Raw genomic sequence first — 11,850 nt, 5'->3', positions numbered from 1 at the left:
ACCAGTTTTATACCACCCTTCAATGACAGCCGATCTGACGTCTGGGGAAGAAACGTCAAACAAAAAGCCATCAACAAAGCGTTTGCTCGACGGCGTGCTGCGGCGTGAATTTTCCAGAAAAAGGTTCTCGAATTTCAGCACACTTTTCCACCATGGATGATGGCGATTACGATAACGATGAGTAAGTAAAGCGGCCTTTCTACGATTGCGCTTGTTTGCCTAATGAAACACATCTTGCCTTTCCCGATTTTCCCGACGTGCGCAGTGTCGGTGGGGATGAGTTTGACGATGTCGAGGAGGACGACAACATTGACGAGCTGAACCAGGAGGAGGATGGGGATAATATCGAGATCATCAATCCGGGCCAGGCCGGCGGTGGTGTGCCGAAGAACAAGCGCATCACGACCAAGTACATGACGAAGTACGAGCGAGCGCGTGTGCTCGGTACGCGCGCCCTGCAGATCGCCATGTGCGCACCGATCATGGTGGAGCTGGAGGGCGAGACGGACCCGCTGCAGATAGCGATGAAGGAGCTGAAGCAGCGCAAAATCCCCATCATCATCCGGCGCTACCTGCCCGACTCGTCGTACGAGGACTGGAGCATCGACGAGCTAATTATAATCGACCATTAAAAGAGAGTGTTAAGCATGGGGGGTTTTAACCATTGTATATTATATTAAGGTGGAAAATACACAGTCTTCTCTACACAGGCTGCAAACAGGATGGACTTGTGTGGTAAAAATTAAGCTAACTCCAGGTAAATCCTCCCGCCTCCTGGCTGTACAGCAGCCGCTCCGTATCGAACACGGAATCCTTCGTGGCGCGGCACATGTTCTCGACGATGCGCTTGTTCAGCCCACAGTCCGACAGGTTCTCCTTGCCAAACACTGGCCCAGCCAGGGCGGATGCATCGTTCTCCTTGTCCGCGTCGCTGATCAGCTTCTGGGAGGCGGCACACAGTGCCGCCGTGCTCGGTACAGTAGCCATCGTAACGCTGTAGTTGTCCTTGCTCTCGCACAGCAGATCCGTCACGTACGGCAGGATGTGGGGCAGAACCACCCCCTGCAGCTCCGTACTGTGGTACTGCTGGCCATCCATCTGGATCTTGGTCGAGCGGGTCTGAAGGGTGCGAAGTGTTGCGCCAGCGAACGATACCGGCGCCAGCAGGGTCGGTGGAATGCCCGCCAGTCTGCCCACCTTCGCGATGGTGCTTTTAGCGTTGAGCAGAAAGTTAAAGAACGCCTGACACTCGGGGCCTTCGATGAGGACGAGCGATTGATCGCTGTAATCGGATCCGCACTCCCGCTTCTGCTGCTTCCTTCGGTGGACATCGCTGATTTTGCGTATTTCTGCCGCATCCACGCCCATACTCTCCAACCACTGCTCACCATCCATATCGTCGTCGTCCTCGTCCTCCTCTGCGTCCTGCTGTTCTCCTTCCAGTGAACGATCATTCGTAAGCTCTTCGTTCGGTGCCATTTGCGATTGCTCTTCGGACGAGTTGGAGAAGCTGCTGTTACCGATACCCGATTCCGACGAGCGATTGTGCTGGTCCTGTGTCTGTGTCGATGCTCCCTTTTTCAGTGGCATTGTGAACTCGATCTCTTCCTGCTTCAGTGCCGCCCGCATTCCCCTCGTGGTGGGTGTGAGCAGTGCGTGTGTTTCCACCCGTCCACCGATACCGGCCGCCCGGAACAGCACGGTGAACGAGTTGGCACAGAGATAGAAGTAGGGACACTGGCGAGCCCGCACCAGCTGGAACAGGTTGCGGAAGCTTATGATCCACTCCTTCGCTAGCACGTTCCGGATCGATTCGTCCACCAGTGGGGCTTGGGTGTTGTTGTTGCGTGAATTCCTAGGAAAAAGGGTAAACCATGGCAGGTACGGATGTTGCCAGTAGAGGGTGGCTTGATAGAACCGAGCGCCCGGGGAAATGTCCATCCCGGTGGAAGACTCCTTGGAATCGATGCAGCGTACGAATGAGGTTAGGCCGCTCGCTTCCTGGTTGGTTTTGAGATTCGTGCCCGGTATCGGCGTTTGGCAGATGATGCGCAGCTTGCTCTTGATGCTCCAGTGAATCGGGGCGAACTTGCTCGCTATACACTGTTCCTCTTCCGGGTCGGCGGGCAGGTACTGTTCTACTGGGCAATGATACTGCTGAAAGCGTGTCTCAATGGCAGCGGGCGTTGTGCTGGGAGCTTCCAAGTTTGGCACGACGCCTGCTGTTTGCGGTTTGTTCAGCAGCTCGAAGATGGTTGACTCTCCCACGTCCTCGAGCTGACTCGTGGTGTGTGCTTCCTTCTGTCGTTTGGCCGCTGGATCAACCGCTCTGAATGCAAAAAAAGACAAATAAGAACAAACGTCTACCACTGCAGCTTTTAGGCGTCTCTTACCTCGAGAATGGATTCTTTCTCTTCGGATTCGCCTCAAAACGATTCGCAAGTGGATCGTCACTTCCGGCGGAGGATTGATTCGATTTCGCACCACTACCACCTCCGCCTCCACCATCACCTTTCGATTGATTGTTGATGCGGTCCTGCAACGCTCGTTGTTTCCTCTTGAGCCGTTGCATTTTCAGTATATCTTCCGGCCGCTTCCATTGCGATGGGTTCGATAGCATACCTTCGGTGTTGGAGTTCATTCTGCTGGATCCCGGAAAAAGGGGTGGAAAATACGTGGACCGTGGAACTAAGAGCGCGCAGCAAGGGAAAATGATGCGACGCGATTGTTTACATCTGCCAGCTGTCACAGACGTTGGTAGCAAAACGGGAACAACAAGCAAAAGAAGAGGCCCAGTACGTTGGCTGGTTTCTTTAGTTTTGCAATAGGTGGCGCTACTGTTTGCTTGAATTCAAATTTGAATGTTGGCAGTGTCGTTATTTAAAATTAACGCACGTGGCTAGGAATCAAGTTCGATAAAACAACCGATAGATTTTAGATTCAGAATTCAAATGGATGAATGTGGTTCTTGATTGCAAATACTTGTTGTCAAGTTACATAAAACAAAAAATGAATACGACAATATGATTGTCCTAAACTCAACGAGTGTTGAATGTTTGGTATTTGGTAGCGCCTGAAGGTATGCAAAATCAATTATCGATTATGCACTTGAAGGTATATAATCGATATATCAAGGAATTGAATTTGTTTTTACAGTAAATACATATAATAAGCCTGGCCAACTTTGCCTTTCCTGTTAATTGTTTTGCTTTAAGGTTTTATTAATCCCTTAAACATTTTGTTTTATCAAGCCGAGTTATATTTTTCAAACTGTTTACCAATTGCATACCTTCAGGCGTTTTGCAATGCTTGGTGAGGGTTGGTCTGTAATTTTAACCAAATTTTCAAGTCATTTATCAGTTGCTTAGAGTTTTATCCCATCAGCTTCTAATTAAAGAGGAAATCTGAGCCAAGAGATATCCCTCAGGTACATCGTAAATGGTCATCATTGGTATGAATATGTGATGCTAAAACTCATTACTTACTGTCCTATAGCAAGCAGTACAACTGGAATGCAATAGTAAATATTTGTATTTAGATGAGATTGCAGGCAACAGAAGCATCTCTTGAATGAAAAAATCCATTAATTATGCAAATATAAAATTATACTTGTGACATTCTATATGCGTAGATCCACCCTACACAAAATATGCAATCTATACGATTGCAACATAACTACCAAATAATTTACAACCTAAATCGCAAGCTATGGTCATTCAAATTTTAACAAAACCCCCATCTCAAGAAAGGTTATTTTTGGAGCTCAAATGTATCCAATAGGAAAACCGCTCTAGCTGTGAGGATTTCTTTGCTGGCGTGAAAGATAAAGCTATTATAGTATTAAGCTTCCATTTTTGCATGCTTACTTCCTGCTTTTTTGCTCTCCCCGTTGCTACGCCTGTCTCCCTTTTAAGACCGCTTATCCTTCCCCCGCGCGGAGCTGTATGAAGGCGCAGTAATGCACACTCGAGAAGGGGGCTGCCGTCTGTACATCAATGTCTTCATTTAGGGTTTTTATTTGGTTCCTGCCCGCTTCTTGCAGAACCACCTGCGTTTGCTGGCTTGTTGCGGGTGAATGTTTTTCCTATCAGAGCTCGTTGAAGTGGTTGATTTTTACTTCAACAACACCTAGCAAACAAAGTACTGCACAGGGGGTGTGGGGGTAAGACTGCTGCAGTAAAGGGAAAAGTCTTTCTTACCTTTACCCCGGTCGGTACCGGCTCGTGTTGCCCACCGTAGCGAACGATCGTGAGAACATTCTTCTTCGGTCCGCGAGACTAAAGATAGAAAATACTTAAAGTATGTTTCTAAATCGTATTGGATCTGCATAAAATTTGAATACGCTTAGGAAATGGAAGTTTTCTCCCACTCCCCTCCGTTTCATCGAGTTTACTCTCAACGAAGGGAAGGCCAGAGTCCTGTTCAGTCCCCCCCTCTCCCTATCTACCGTCGCTGCGATGGTGCGTAGGTTTTTCTACGCTAAGAAGGACAGTTTGTTGCCACTTGCTTGTTGGCGTGTCGCGAAAAAACCAAAACGGGGACGATTTTGCTTTCACGTGCAAAGATTCCTGCCTGCCGGAAAGACGGCGTGGAGCCCCTTCCGCGTTGAAGTGAATGAAAAAGCTTTAAAATTTTATTTATTTGTCTGCTGATTTCGATGTCTGATTTTGTGTGTGTGTATGTGTGTTTTGTGTCTGCAGTTGTTCGCTTCCTTGTCGCGGCTTTTTTTTGCACTCGCATTAAGCCAACGGTGTGTCAAATGGTGGGTGCCCCCCCCCCCATCTGACGCCATTGTAACATCTTCCGGATTTAGCACGTTTGTGTGGTACTGTTTTTGCTTTTCTTCCATTCAAAGTCTCTTGCAAAAAAGAGAGAGAATAGAAAAACGCCGGAGCCCAAAGAATATGTTTCAATCTGTGTCACTTTAACGCCCTCGGTAATGTGGCGTTCTCTGCTTTTTTGGTCGCAATGTTGCGCCACTTTGTATCGGATGTGCAGATGACAAGCAGATAAATTTATCTATCATCGGGGCTTTTCATGTTCCAAAGGTTTGACGTGTTTTTGCTGGGCTTACAGGGAAGAAAATTGTTTTTTTTCCTATTAAGACCGTTAGCATATATGTGATTTCAGGGAAAAGTTTAAGTGAATAGCAGCAAAACTGGTAATAAATTGTATAATTTGCTATTTTCAATGCTTAAGCGCCTATATGTAGGCTATGTGGCACAGTCAAACGCTATTTAAGGTAAATAAAATACTGTTGAAAACAGTTTACTAGCATTTTATGAGGTTTTATTCCCTATAAAATATTAATCTTTTGCCTTTTTAATCTAAAATGTAACTATTCTTGCATTCAAACAATAAAAGATTAAAATCATACTATAGCATACCTTTAGGCGCTGAAGGTGAAGGTATAAGACCGACAAAGGACAAATATTTCTTTTCCTTGCTTTCTGCGAAGGTTGTTGTTGGATTGTTGATACTTTGGACTGGAGAGGTAAAAAATATAGAAAATTATGATTTAAATTGAAGATAACATATTTCATTCAAGATCTGCACGTAATGAACGCCTAAATGTAAGCTAAGTTGTGTAGCAAAATGCAGCTTTTAAGCGTGTAATCTATGTTTTTCGTAAAATTTCTTTCTTTTCCCCAAACATAACAGCTTACATAATCCATCTGGTTCATCGAACTTCCACGTCTTCCACTACCGGTCCTTCCAGCAGCCTTAAAACAAACTATTTAAATCAACCTCATCTTTATCGCCCAACGATCGTGCGGCCGGTGAAGTGCGAAATGTTTCACTTAATTTGCAAATCGACCGTAAATGCGACATGCGACACATGCCACACGACACGCGGGGGGGCGATACTATGCTGACAGCAGTAGTAGTGTATGCCATTCGCTATACATAATCAGAAAAAAGGAATTGAAGAGCATTGGTGTGAACGAAATAAAGAACATGGCCAGTTTTTTCTACTCGATTTGTTAGTTAGACCATTTCATCAGAGTTACAATCCATCACAATCACCTTCTGGACAAGTATTTATCAATCTTTTACTTACACACTAACCTGTCTAGACGCAGAGAGGGAGAGAAAACACGAAGCAAGGTTCGTTAAAGTTTGGTGGAATTTCACCAACCCGATGTCTTGAACGATCCATCAGAAAGTTGCAACTCACCTTGCAAGGTTGGCCTTGTAATTTCCAAACCTTGTCATAATTAAAACTCTTTCCTCTTCCCAAAAAAAGAGAAGAAAAACAACACCTTTAATTTTGGGGACGGAACTGCATCGGTTAACACCTTTCCACGGGAAATTGTGATAAATTATTTATAAGAAAATTCCCTACCAAAGTGCGAGTCTTTGCGGTGGGTGCAAACACTATCTCTCTGTTATCCAATTAAATCTAATCATCGCGTTACAGAGCGCGAAACCGACTCTGTGCTTTGTGTGTGTGTGTTTGTGTGAGAGCTTGTGCTGATTTGTGCCGGTGTCCGACCTGACCTCCCCCATCGTTTGGTGATGGATCGGGTTTTCCTCCATTTCAGCGATAGTCTCAGGGTCTATCATTAGCTGAGGAGTGTTAGCAAACTGGCCCACTTGCTGAGGAGAACTTTCTACCAGAGACACACATACAGCCACTCAGCCACTTTCCACCTCGGAGACTTTGACCGGGCTGGAAATGACCCCATCCGTTGAATGGTCAAACCAAAAACCAACAGCCCCAAAACATTAGTTGCCGCCATTTTTCCCAACTTCCCTCCGTAGCCGGAAGGGGTCTTCCGTGGTGTTCACCCTTTTCGCGGTTTATTTTTTCCGGGGTTAATGATGGGTTATGACGGTTGTACCTATCCACAGTGTAGCGCACACTGCGAACCAGTTGGAAATGACGCGGGAAATGCGTGAAAAGACTAAGCGAAAGACTTGCGTGTGTGTGCGTTTCTAAACCCCCGTTGGCGCACATTTGGATTAATGGTAGCAATGGTGGCGTTTATTTTGCTTTATTTCGCCCTTACTCGGTGGTCTATGATTACTGGCCACTAAGCCCTAGCAAGCCGGAAAGCCGTTGCGAGGTTTGAGCTGTGGGTCAACAACAGCCAACGCCAACAATTAGAATTAGAACGAGCCTAGAATTAGAGGGAATTAGTCGTCCGGGGACTAGGGATTTTGAGGTGAAGTAAGCCGTAGACCTCATCTAATCAAACACCAGGGGCTTTGCGGCACATAGGGCCTCCATGTTAGCCACTAATATAGACTTTGATTTGAAGGGAGGTTCCATTGCGTCGGTATGCGGATATTACTGTAAGTAAGTAGTGCAAATAAGTTATTGCTTTGTGTAAAAAATGTTCGTTTTCTATGTTGTAATAACTTCATTTCCCTCATTGTTTAACATCTCTTGTGGTTAGAATTTTTGAAATTAAACCTTAACTGATCATTCACCTTTAAAGAAACGAAGCCAAAAGGTCTCCTTCCATCGATAGCTCAATCGACCCCGGAACTAAAGAAAGCCATTTTCACCTTCACACACAACCACACCGGATATTGAATGAGAAAATCCCTTTTGGAAGAAGGAAGAAAGGTGAAAGGAAGGATGCAAAAAAGGGCAACGAAATAGAGTAATTAAATTTACATAATTTATTTACACACTTTTCCTCTCTTCTTCCTTCAAAATAGCTCCCTATAGAGAGGCATAGGCACGTCCTTTTTGGCGTTACTTTCTAACTTCCTGTAATGTGTATAGAAAAATAAACACACACACTAGCTGTGAGGAGTTTGTGGATATCTTGAGGTGAAAGTTAACCCACTAATAAATGAATAATAAATAGTTTTTGGATCGTAAATACGTAGCAGCGCTTTGTGGTCGCCCTGCACCGGGGTAGTGTGTTTGAGTGGTAAGTCAGGTGGGACGATGACCGATCTCGGTGGGGATTAGCCCAATTATACATATATATCCTTCGATGCGGTGGACGGTTGGTACGAAGGGAATTTCATAGGCCAGTGGGGGAGATGATTTACGTTCGATCAGCTAGTGATTACCGGTGACATTCTTCGACGTAATGAAACGAACATGAACCCAAACTGTGGTTGTGGGTTCTTTTGGTGACCCGGCTTATACCTTTAAACTTAGAAGTGCTTTAGAAGAGTGAAGTGACTGGGAGAGAGGCTGGTACAGGTGCTTTCAATTATACTTCTATTAATGGCTTTAAGACGACCGCAACTAGGCCGTGCGTCAGTTATTGAAGTTTAGTTCGAAGTATTGAAAATACGTTGAAGTGTAAATGTTTGTAAACGTATTTCAACTCCACCTTCTTTAGAAACCTCAGAAATAAGTCTCAGTGTCAGTTGTAGCTGTAGAATTTGTTCTAGAATGAAAGTATTTTCATGTAGGACTTCAATCATACGGCAAAGTAGTATAAAATTTTCCAAAAACCTCGTCTGCATAGGGATTGTATGTTAGTACGATACCAAAATTCAATGTTTTTTTTTAAACAGTCTCACAAGCGTTTGAGTCATTGAAGTATTGTGTATGATGCATCTATAGGTCATTTATAGTGATTGGATAACAAACAGAAAGTGGTTAGGCACGTTTATCATTACTAAACGATGGAGCAAAACATGATACTATAAGAATTTCTGGGATATTTAAGACCTATAGAAAGTCTCTAGATACATTTCCATTTTTTATTCTTAACTCAGTTTCAAGATCATCTTTGATCTTCAATAAAACAGCACATTATTCATTACACAATTTGATGGGAAGGTGAAATATACTTTAAACTTTTAGTATCCTTTTACCCCAGAAAGCTATTAATTGAGTACTTCTGGTTGCTTAATGTAGCTTCAATAGAGTATAGCTTGTCATGGACAACTTTAAAGAAGGCTGAAATTGTAATAATGGTTCTTCAACTCGGCAACACTCCATTTGATTTATAAAGTTTCCGTTTGAATTTCACAATATCAATACAATATTTGTCGTAATAAACTCTTTAGTTTAAAAAGCATACAAATTATCTCAAAGAGTGATTTAGCTGCAAATATGAATAAAATTTCAAAACAACATTTCTCTAGGCTACAGTACATAATCTACAAAACTTCCCGATTAAAAGCGTGGTCAAAATAGCAATTATTTATTGCCCCTATTTCATGTGGATGGCACCTCAGAGACTCATCCCAGACCGAGCCCACCACCGCCCACTTCAAGCAACTTCCTAAAACAATAAACAAAAAAGGGCTTTTTGGCTACTTTAGCACCGTTTATTGCTGCCCAACGAGAACGGCAATGAACCAAAGTCTCCCGCTCTGAAAAAAAAGAAGCTCGTTTGTTTTTGCTGCAACCCGTAAGTTTTGGGTGGACAATTCCAATGCAGCACATTGGTGGCGCAAGATTGTGGATGCGCAATTTTGCGCCAACACAAAAACCGCGTGTTGACCGAGGAAAGGGTTCGTGGTGTAATAACAGCTTCAAATAAACAACAAACCGAAGAATGGGGTTTACTCTTACTCTGTATTTTTCCCATCAATTGCAATTTTCCTTTGTTTTTCGGATGTAGTGTTGACTTTTTTTTGTGTGTGTGTCCTTCCTTTCCGTAGCGATTGCACTTGTAGTTGATTACCTTTTTCGCAGATTAAACCGACCAACCAACTGTCCCGGGAAGAAATTGCTACTTCTGTGAATCGGTATAAGCAAGTGATCCTCGGAAACGCTCTCCGCCAACGAAATGGCAAATGGCCACCCATCCCATCACTCTCCCATAGTGGTGGAAAACAGCCATGGAAACTCAAACCCGTCCCATGTGCTTGTCGTAACCGGTAGATAGTTGGAAATAATGTGCGTGATGAAAATGGGCAAATTTATGGTCACGTCTTGGTCCTTTCATCCCCACCGTAGAGCTGTTTGCAAGGATGTTGCGCAAGGATCACATGCTTCAAGAGAGAAAGAGTAAGGGAGAGAATGAGAGAGAGAGCGAGAAAGACACTGCGTGTGACCAAGGCAGCATGATTTCACTCTTTTCTTTTCATCTCGGTGCTGGTGCCGGATCACTTTTCCGTACCTTTCTTGAGGATTGAATGGAGCTAAAAAAAAGAAGTAGAAAATTGGGGGTGTGGTCCAAAACCACACGCTCGGGAAACTCCAATGGCCACACTCAATGGCCGGACACTGGTAGTGTAGTGGCAGCAAAAAGGTGTATATGTAGTTGGGTTTCGGGAAAGAAGGTTCTTTCTCGGTTTGTAGCTGAGCTTCTTTCGCGGTTATGAGATAGCGGGTGTGTAGTTTTTTTTTCATCTTTTTCATGTTTGTTTGGCCACCCCCCAGTGGATGCGCTTGACCCACACCACTATGGATGCGCTTGATTGGACTCGAAAGGATTCTTCTAATGGTGGACGGAGATAGAGAGTGAGAGAGAGACAGTCCTGGGAATTTTATTATTTCCTAGTTTTTATTTCCATCCCATTAGGAATCCTCCTCCCCTTGCTCGAGCTCTCCAACATGCGAGGGCAGCGGAAACCGGACACAACCGGACCGAAAAATGCCGGATCTCGCTGGTCAGCCGTAACCGAAACCTGGGAGCCTTTCTCCCTCCAACCTGCTGTGTTCCGTGGCCGTTTTCCGAAATGTTTGCTTTTATTTTATGTTAGTTTGTGTCTGTGTGTGTGTTGGCCACTTGTCTGTTAGCTCCTAAAACCCATAGGGGACAAGGATGGAGGTAAAGAATGTATCTCTTCCTTGGTTGTTTTTTTGACCAAGCTTTTTTGTAGGGTTTTTTTCCTCTTTTATTCCCAGCTTGAGGTATTGGTTCAGTTCCGGATGGGTGCTTCCGCTGACCGCATACTGTCATTCCCCCCTTTCCCCCATTCCAGTGGGTGAAGATTCACTCGTTCTTCGTTCTGCCCAGTGCTAGAACCTGCTGTTGGCAGTTCTTTCATCGAAAGAAACGTTCTATAAAAATTGCTTTGTTTGTTTATGAGTGGTCGTGGCGCGGATGAGGCGTCCTGTCGCGAATTGAAGTCCACCAAACACCGCACACCGTGGCACCGAGAGGGGGATCATATGGGGATTGTTTCGTAGCTTCTTCTTCTGGTCCCAAGGATGAGGATCCGAAAAGAGGGATGTGTATTTATGCCATTATGCCTTTAACTCAACCCAAAACAAGGCGGTAAAGTCGCTTTATGTTTGTAGTTTTGTTGAGTGTATAAATTTACTCCGCCAGTGGTCGGGCGCCGGGACACCTTTGCGCCAGCCAGTGGGTGGCGTATATAGTTCACATACACACACACGTGTGGACTTAAGTAGGAAGGATTCCGCTGATATCTGGGTACTTCTGAGGAAGGAAACGGAGGCAAAAAAAGAAATAACACTAGAGACACTCTGGGAGGAGGTATAAAAGAATAAACAATCCTCCTAGAAGGATGAGAAAAACAACACATTCTACGCTGCTGGAGAGACAAACGGCTTTGGAGCAACTTTGCGCAGCACACACGATACAATACATCTAGTCAGCTAGCCAGCCAGCAGCAGCAGCAACGTGGTAGTGGTTGCGTAAAAGAAAATGGTGGTGCGCATTGCCCTCCTCTATCCTAGTTGGCGTTGGAAAATCGTTGGGAGCGACACGGGGGTTTTAATCTCGCTGGGACGGGTTGGTTAAATAAACTTCGCCATGCAGGACAGTAACTTTGTTTCTTTGTCCTGCCACTAAACTGGCCAGTAAGCTGAGCACACTACACAGACCAATATATCCTGGAGTATCATTCGAGTGTTGTTTTTTTGTGTTATTCCGCTGCATCCTATGCCGGCGGGTTGTCTGCAGGGAAGGGCAACTTGAGCAAATAAATCTCACTGCCCGCGCGTGTGTG

The 11,850-nt window shown here is 44.8% G+C and overlaps 2 protein-coding genes across 2 annotated transcripts; one reads left to right on the top strand and one right to left on the bottom strand.

Moving 5' to 3' along the window:
• Positions 1–45: 45 nt before the first annotated feature.
• LOC120896312 (DNA-directed RNA polymerases I, II, and III subunit RPABC2) lies at positions 46–723 on the top strand. Its single transcript, XM_040300320.1, has 2 exons — positions 46–181; positions 266–723. Exons 1-2 carry the CDS (start codon positions 153–155, stop codon positions 630–632), a joined length of 396 nt encoding a protein of 131 aa, XP_040156254.1. The 5' UTR covers positions 46–152; the 3' UTR covers positions 633–723.
• Positions 642–2,777, bottom strand: LOC120896311 (protein downstream neighbor of son homolog). Its single transcript, XM_040300319.1, has 2 exons — positions 2,394–2,777; positions 642–2,329 (listed from the first exon to the last, which is right to left on the bottom strand). The coding sequence occupies exons 1-2, from the start codon at positions 2,639–2,641 to the stop codon at positions 748–750; spliced, it is 1,830 nt and encodes a 609-aa protein (XP_040156253.1). The 5' UTR covers positions 2,642–2,777; the 3' UTR covers positions 642–747.
• Between the last annotated feature and the right edge of the window lie 9,073 nt (positions 2,778–11,850).

The sequence above is a fragment of the Anopheles arabiensis genome, chromosome 2 (assembly GCF_016920715.1).
Source record: "Anopheles arabiensis isolate DONGOLA chromosome 2, AaraD3, whole genome shotgun sequence".
Taxonomy (NCBI): Eukaryota; Metazoa; Arthropoda; class Insecta; order Diptera; family Culicidae; genus Anopheles; species Anopheles arabiensis.
Note: the sequence above shows the minus strand (reverse complement) of the source record. Positions and strands in the feature narration are given on the sequence as shown.

What these genes read in the sequence shown, in the direction of transcription:
- LOC120896312 (XM_040300320.1), top strand. Translation starts at nt 153, where the DNA reads ATGGATGATGGCGATTACGATAACGATGA. An exon ending in GGCGATTACGATAACGATGA is followed by an intron (nt 182 to 265) that starts GTAAGTAAAGCG and finishes CGACGTGCGCAG; the next exon opens with TGTCGGTGGGGATGAGTTTG.
- LOC120896311 (XM_040300319.1), bottom strand. Translation starts at nt 2,641, where the DNA reads ATGAACTCCAACACCGAAGGTATGCTATCGAACCCATCGCAATGGAAG. An exon ending in AGAAAGAATCCATTCTCGAG is followed by an intron (nt 2,330 to 2,393) that starts GTAAGAGACGCC and finishes TTTTGCATTCAG; the next exon opens with AGCGGTTGATCCAGCGGCCA.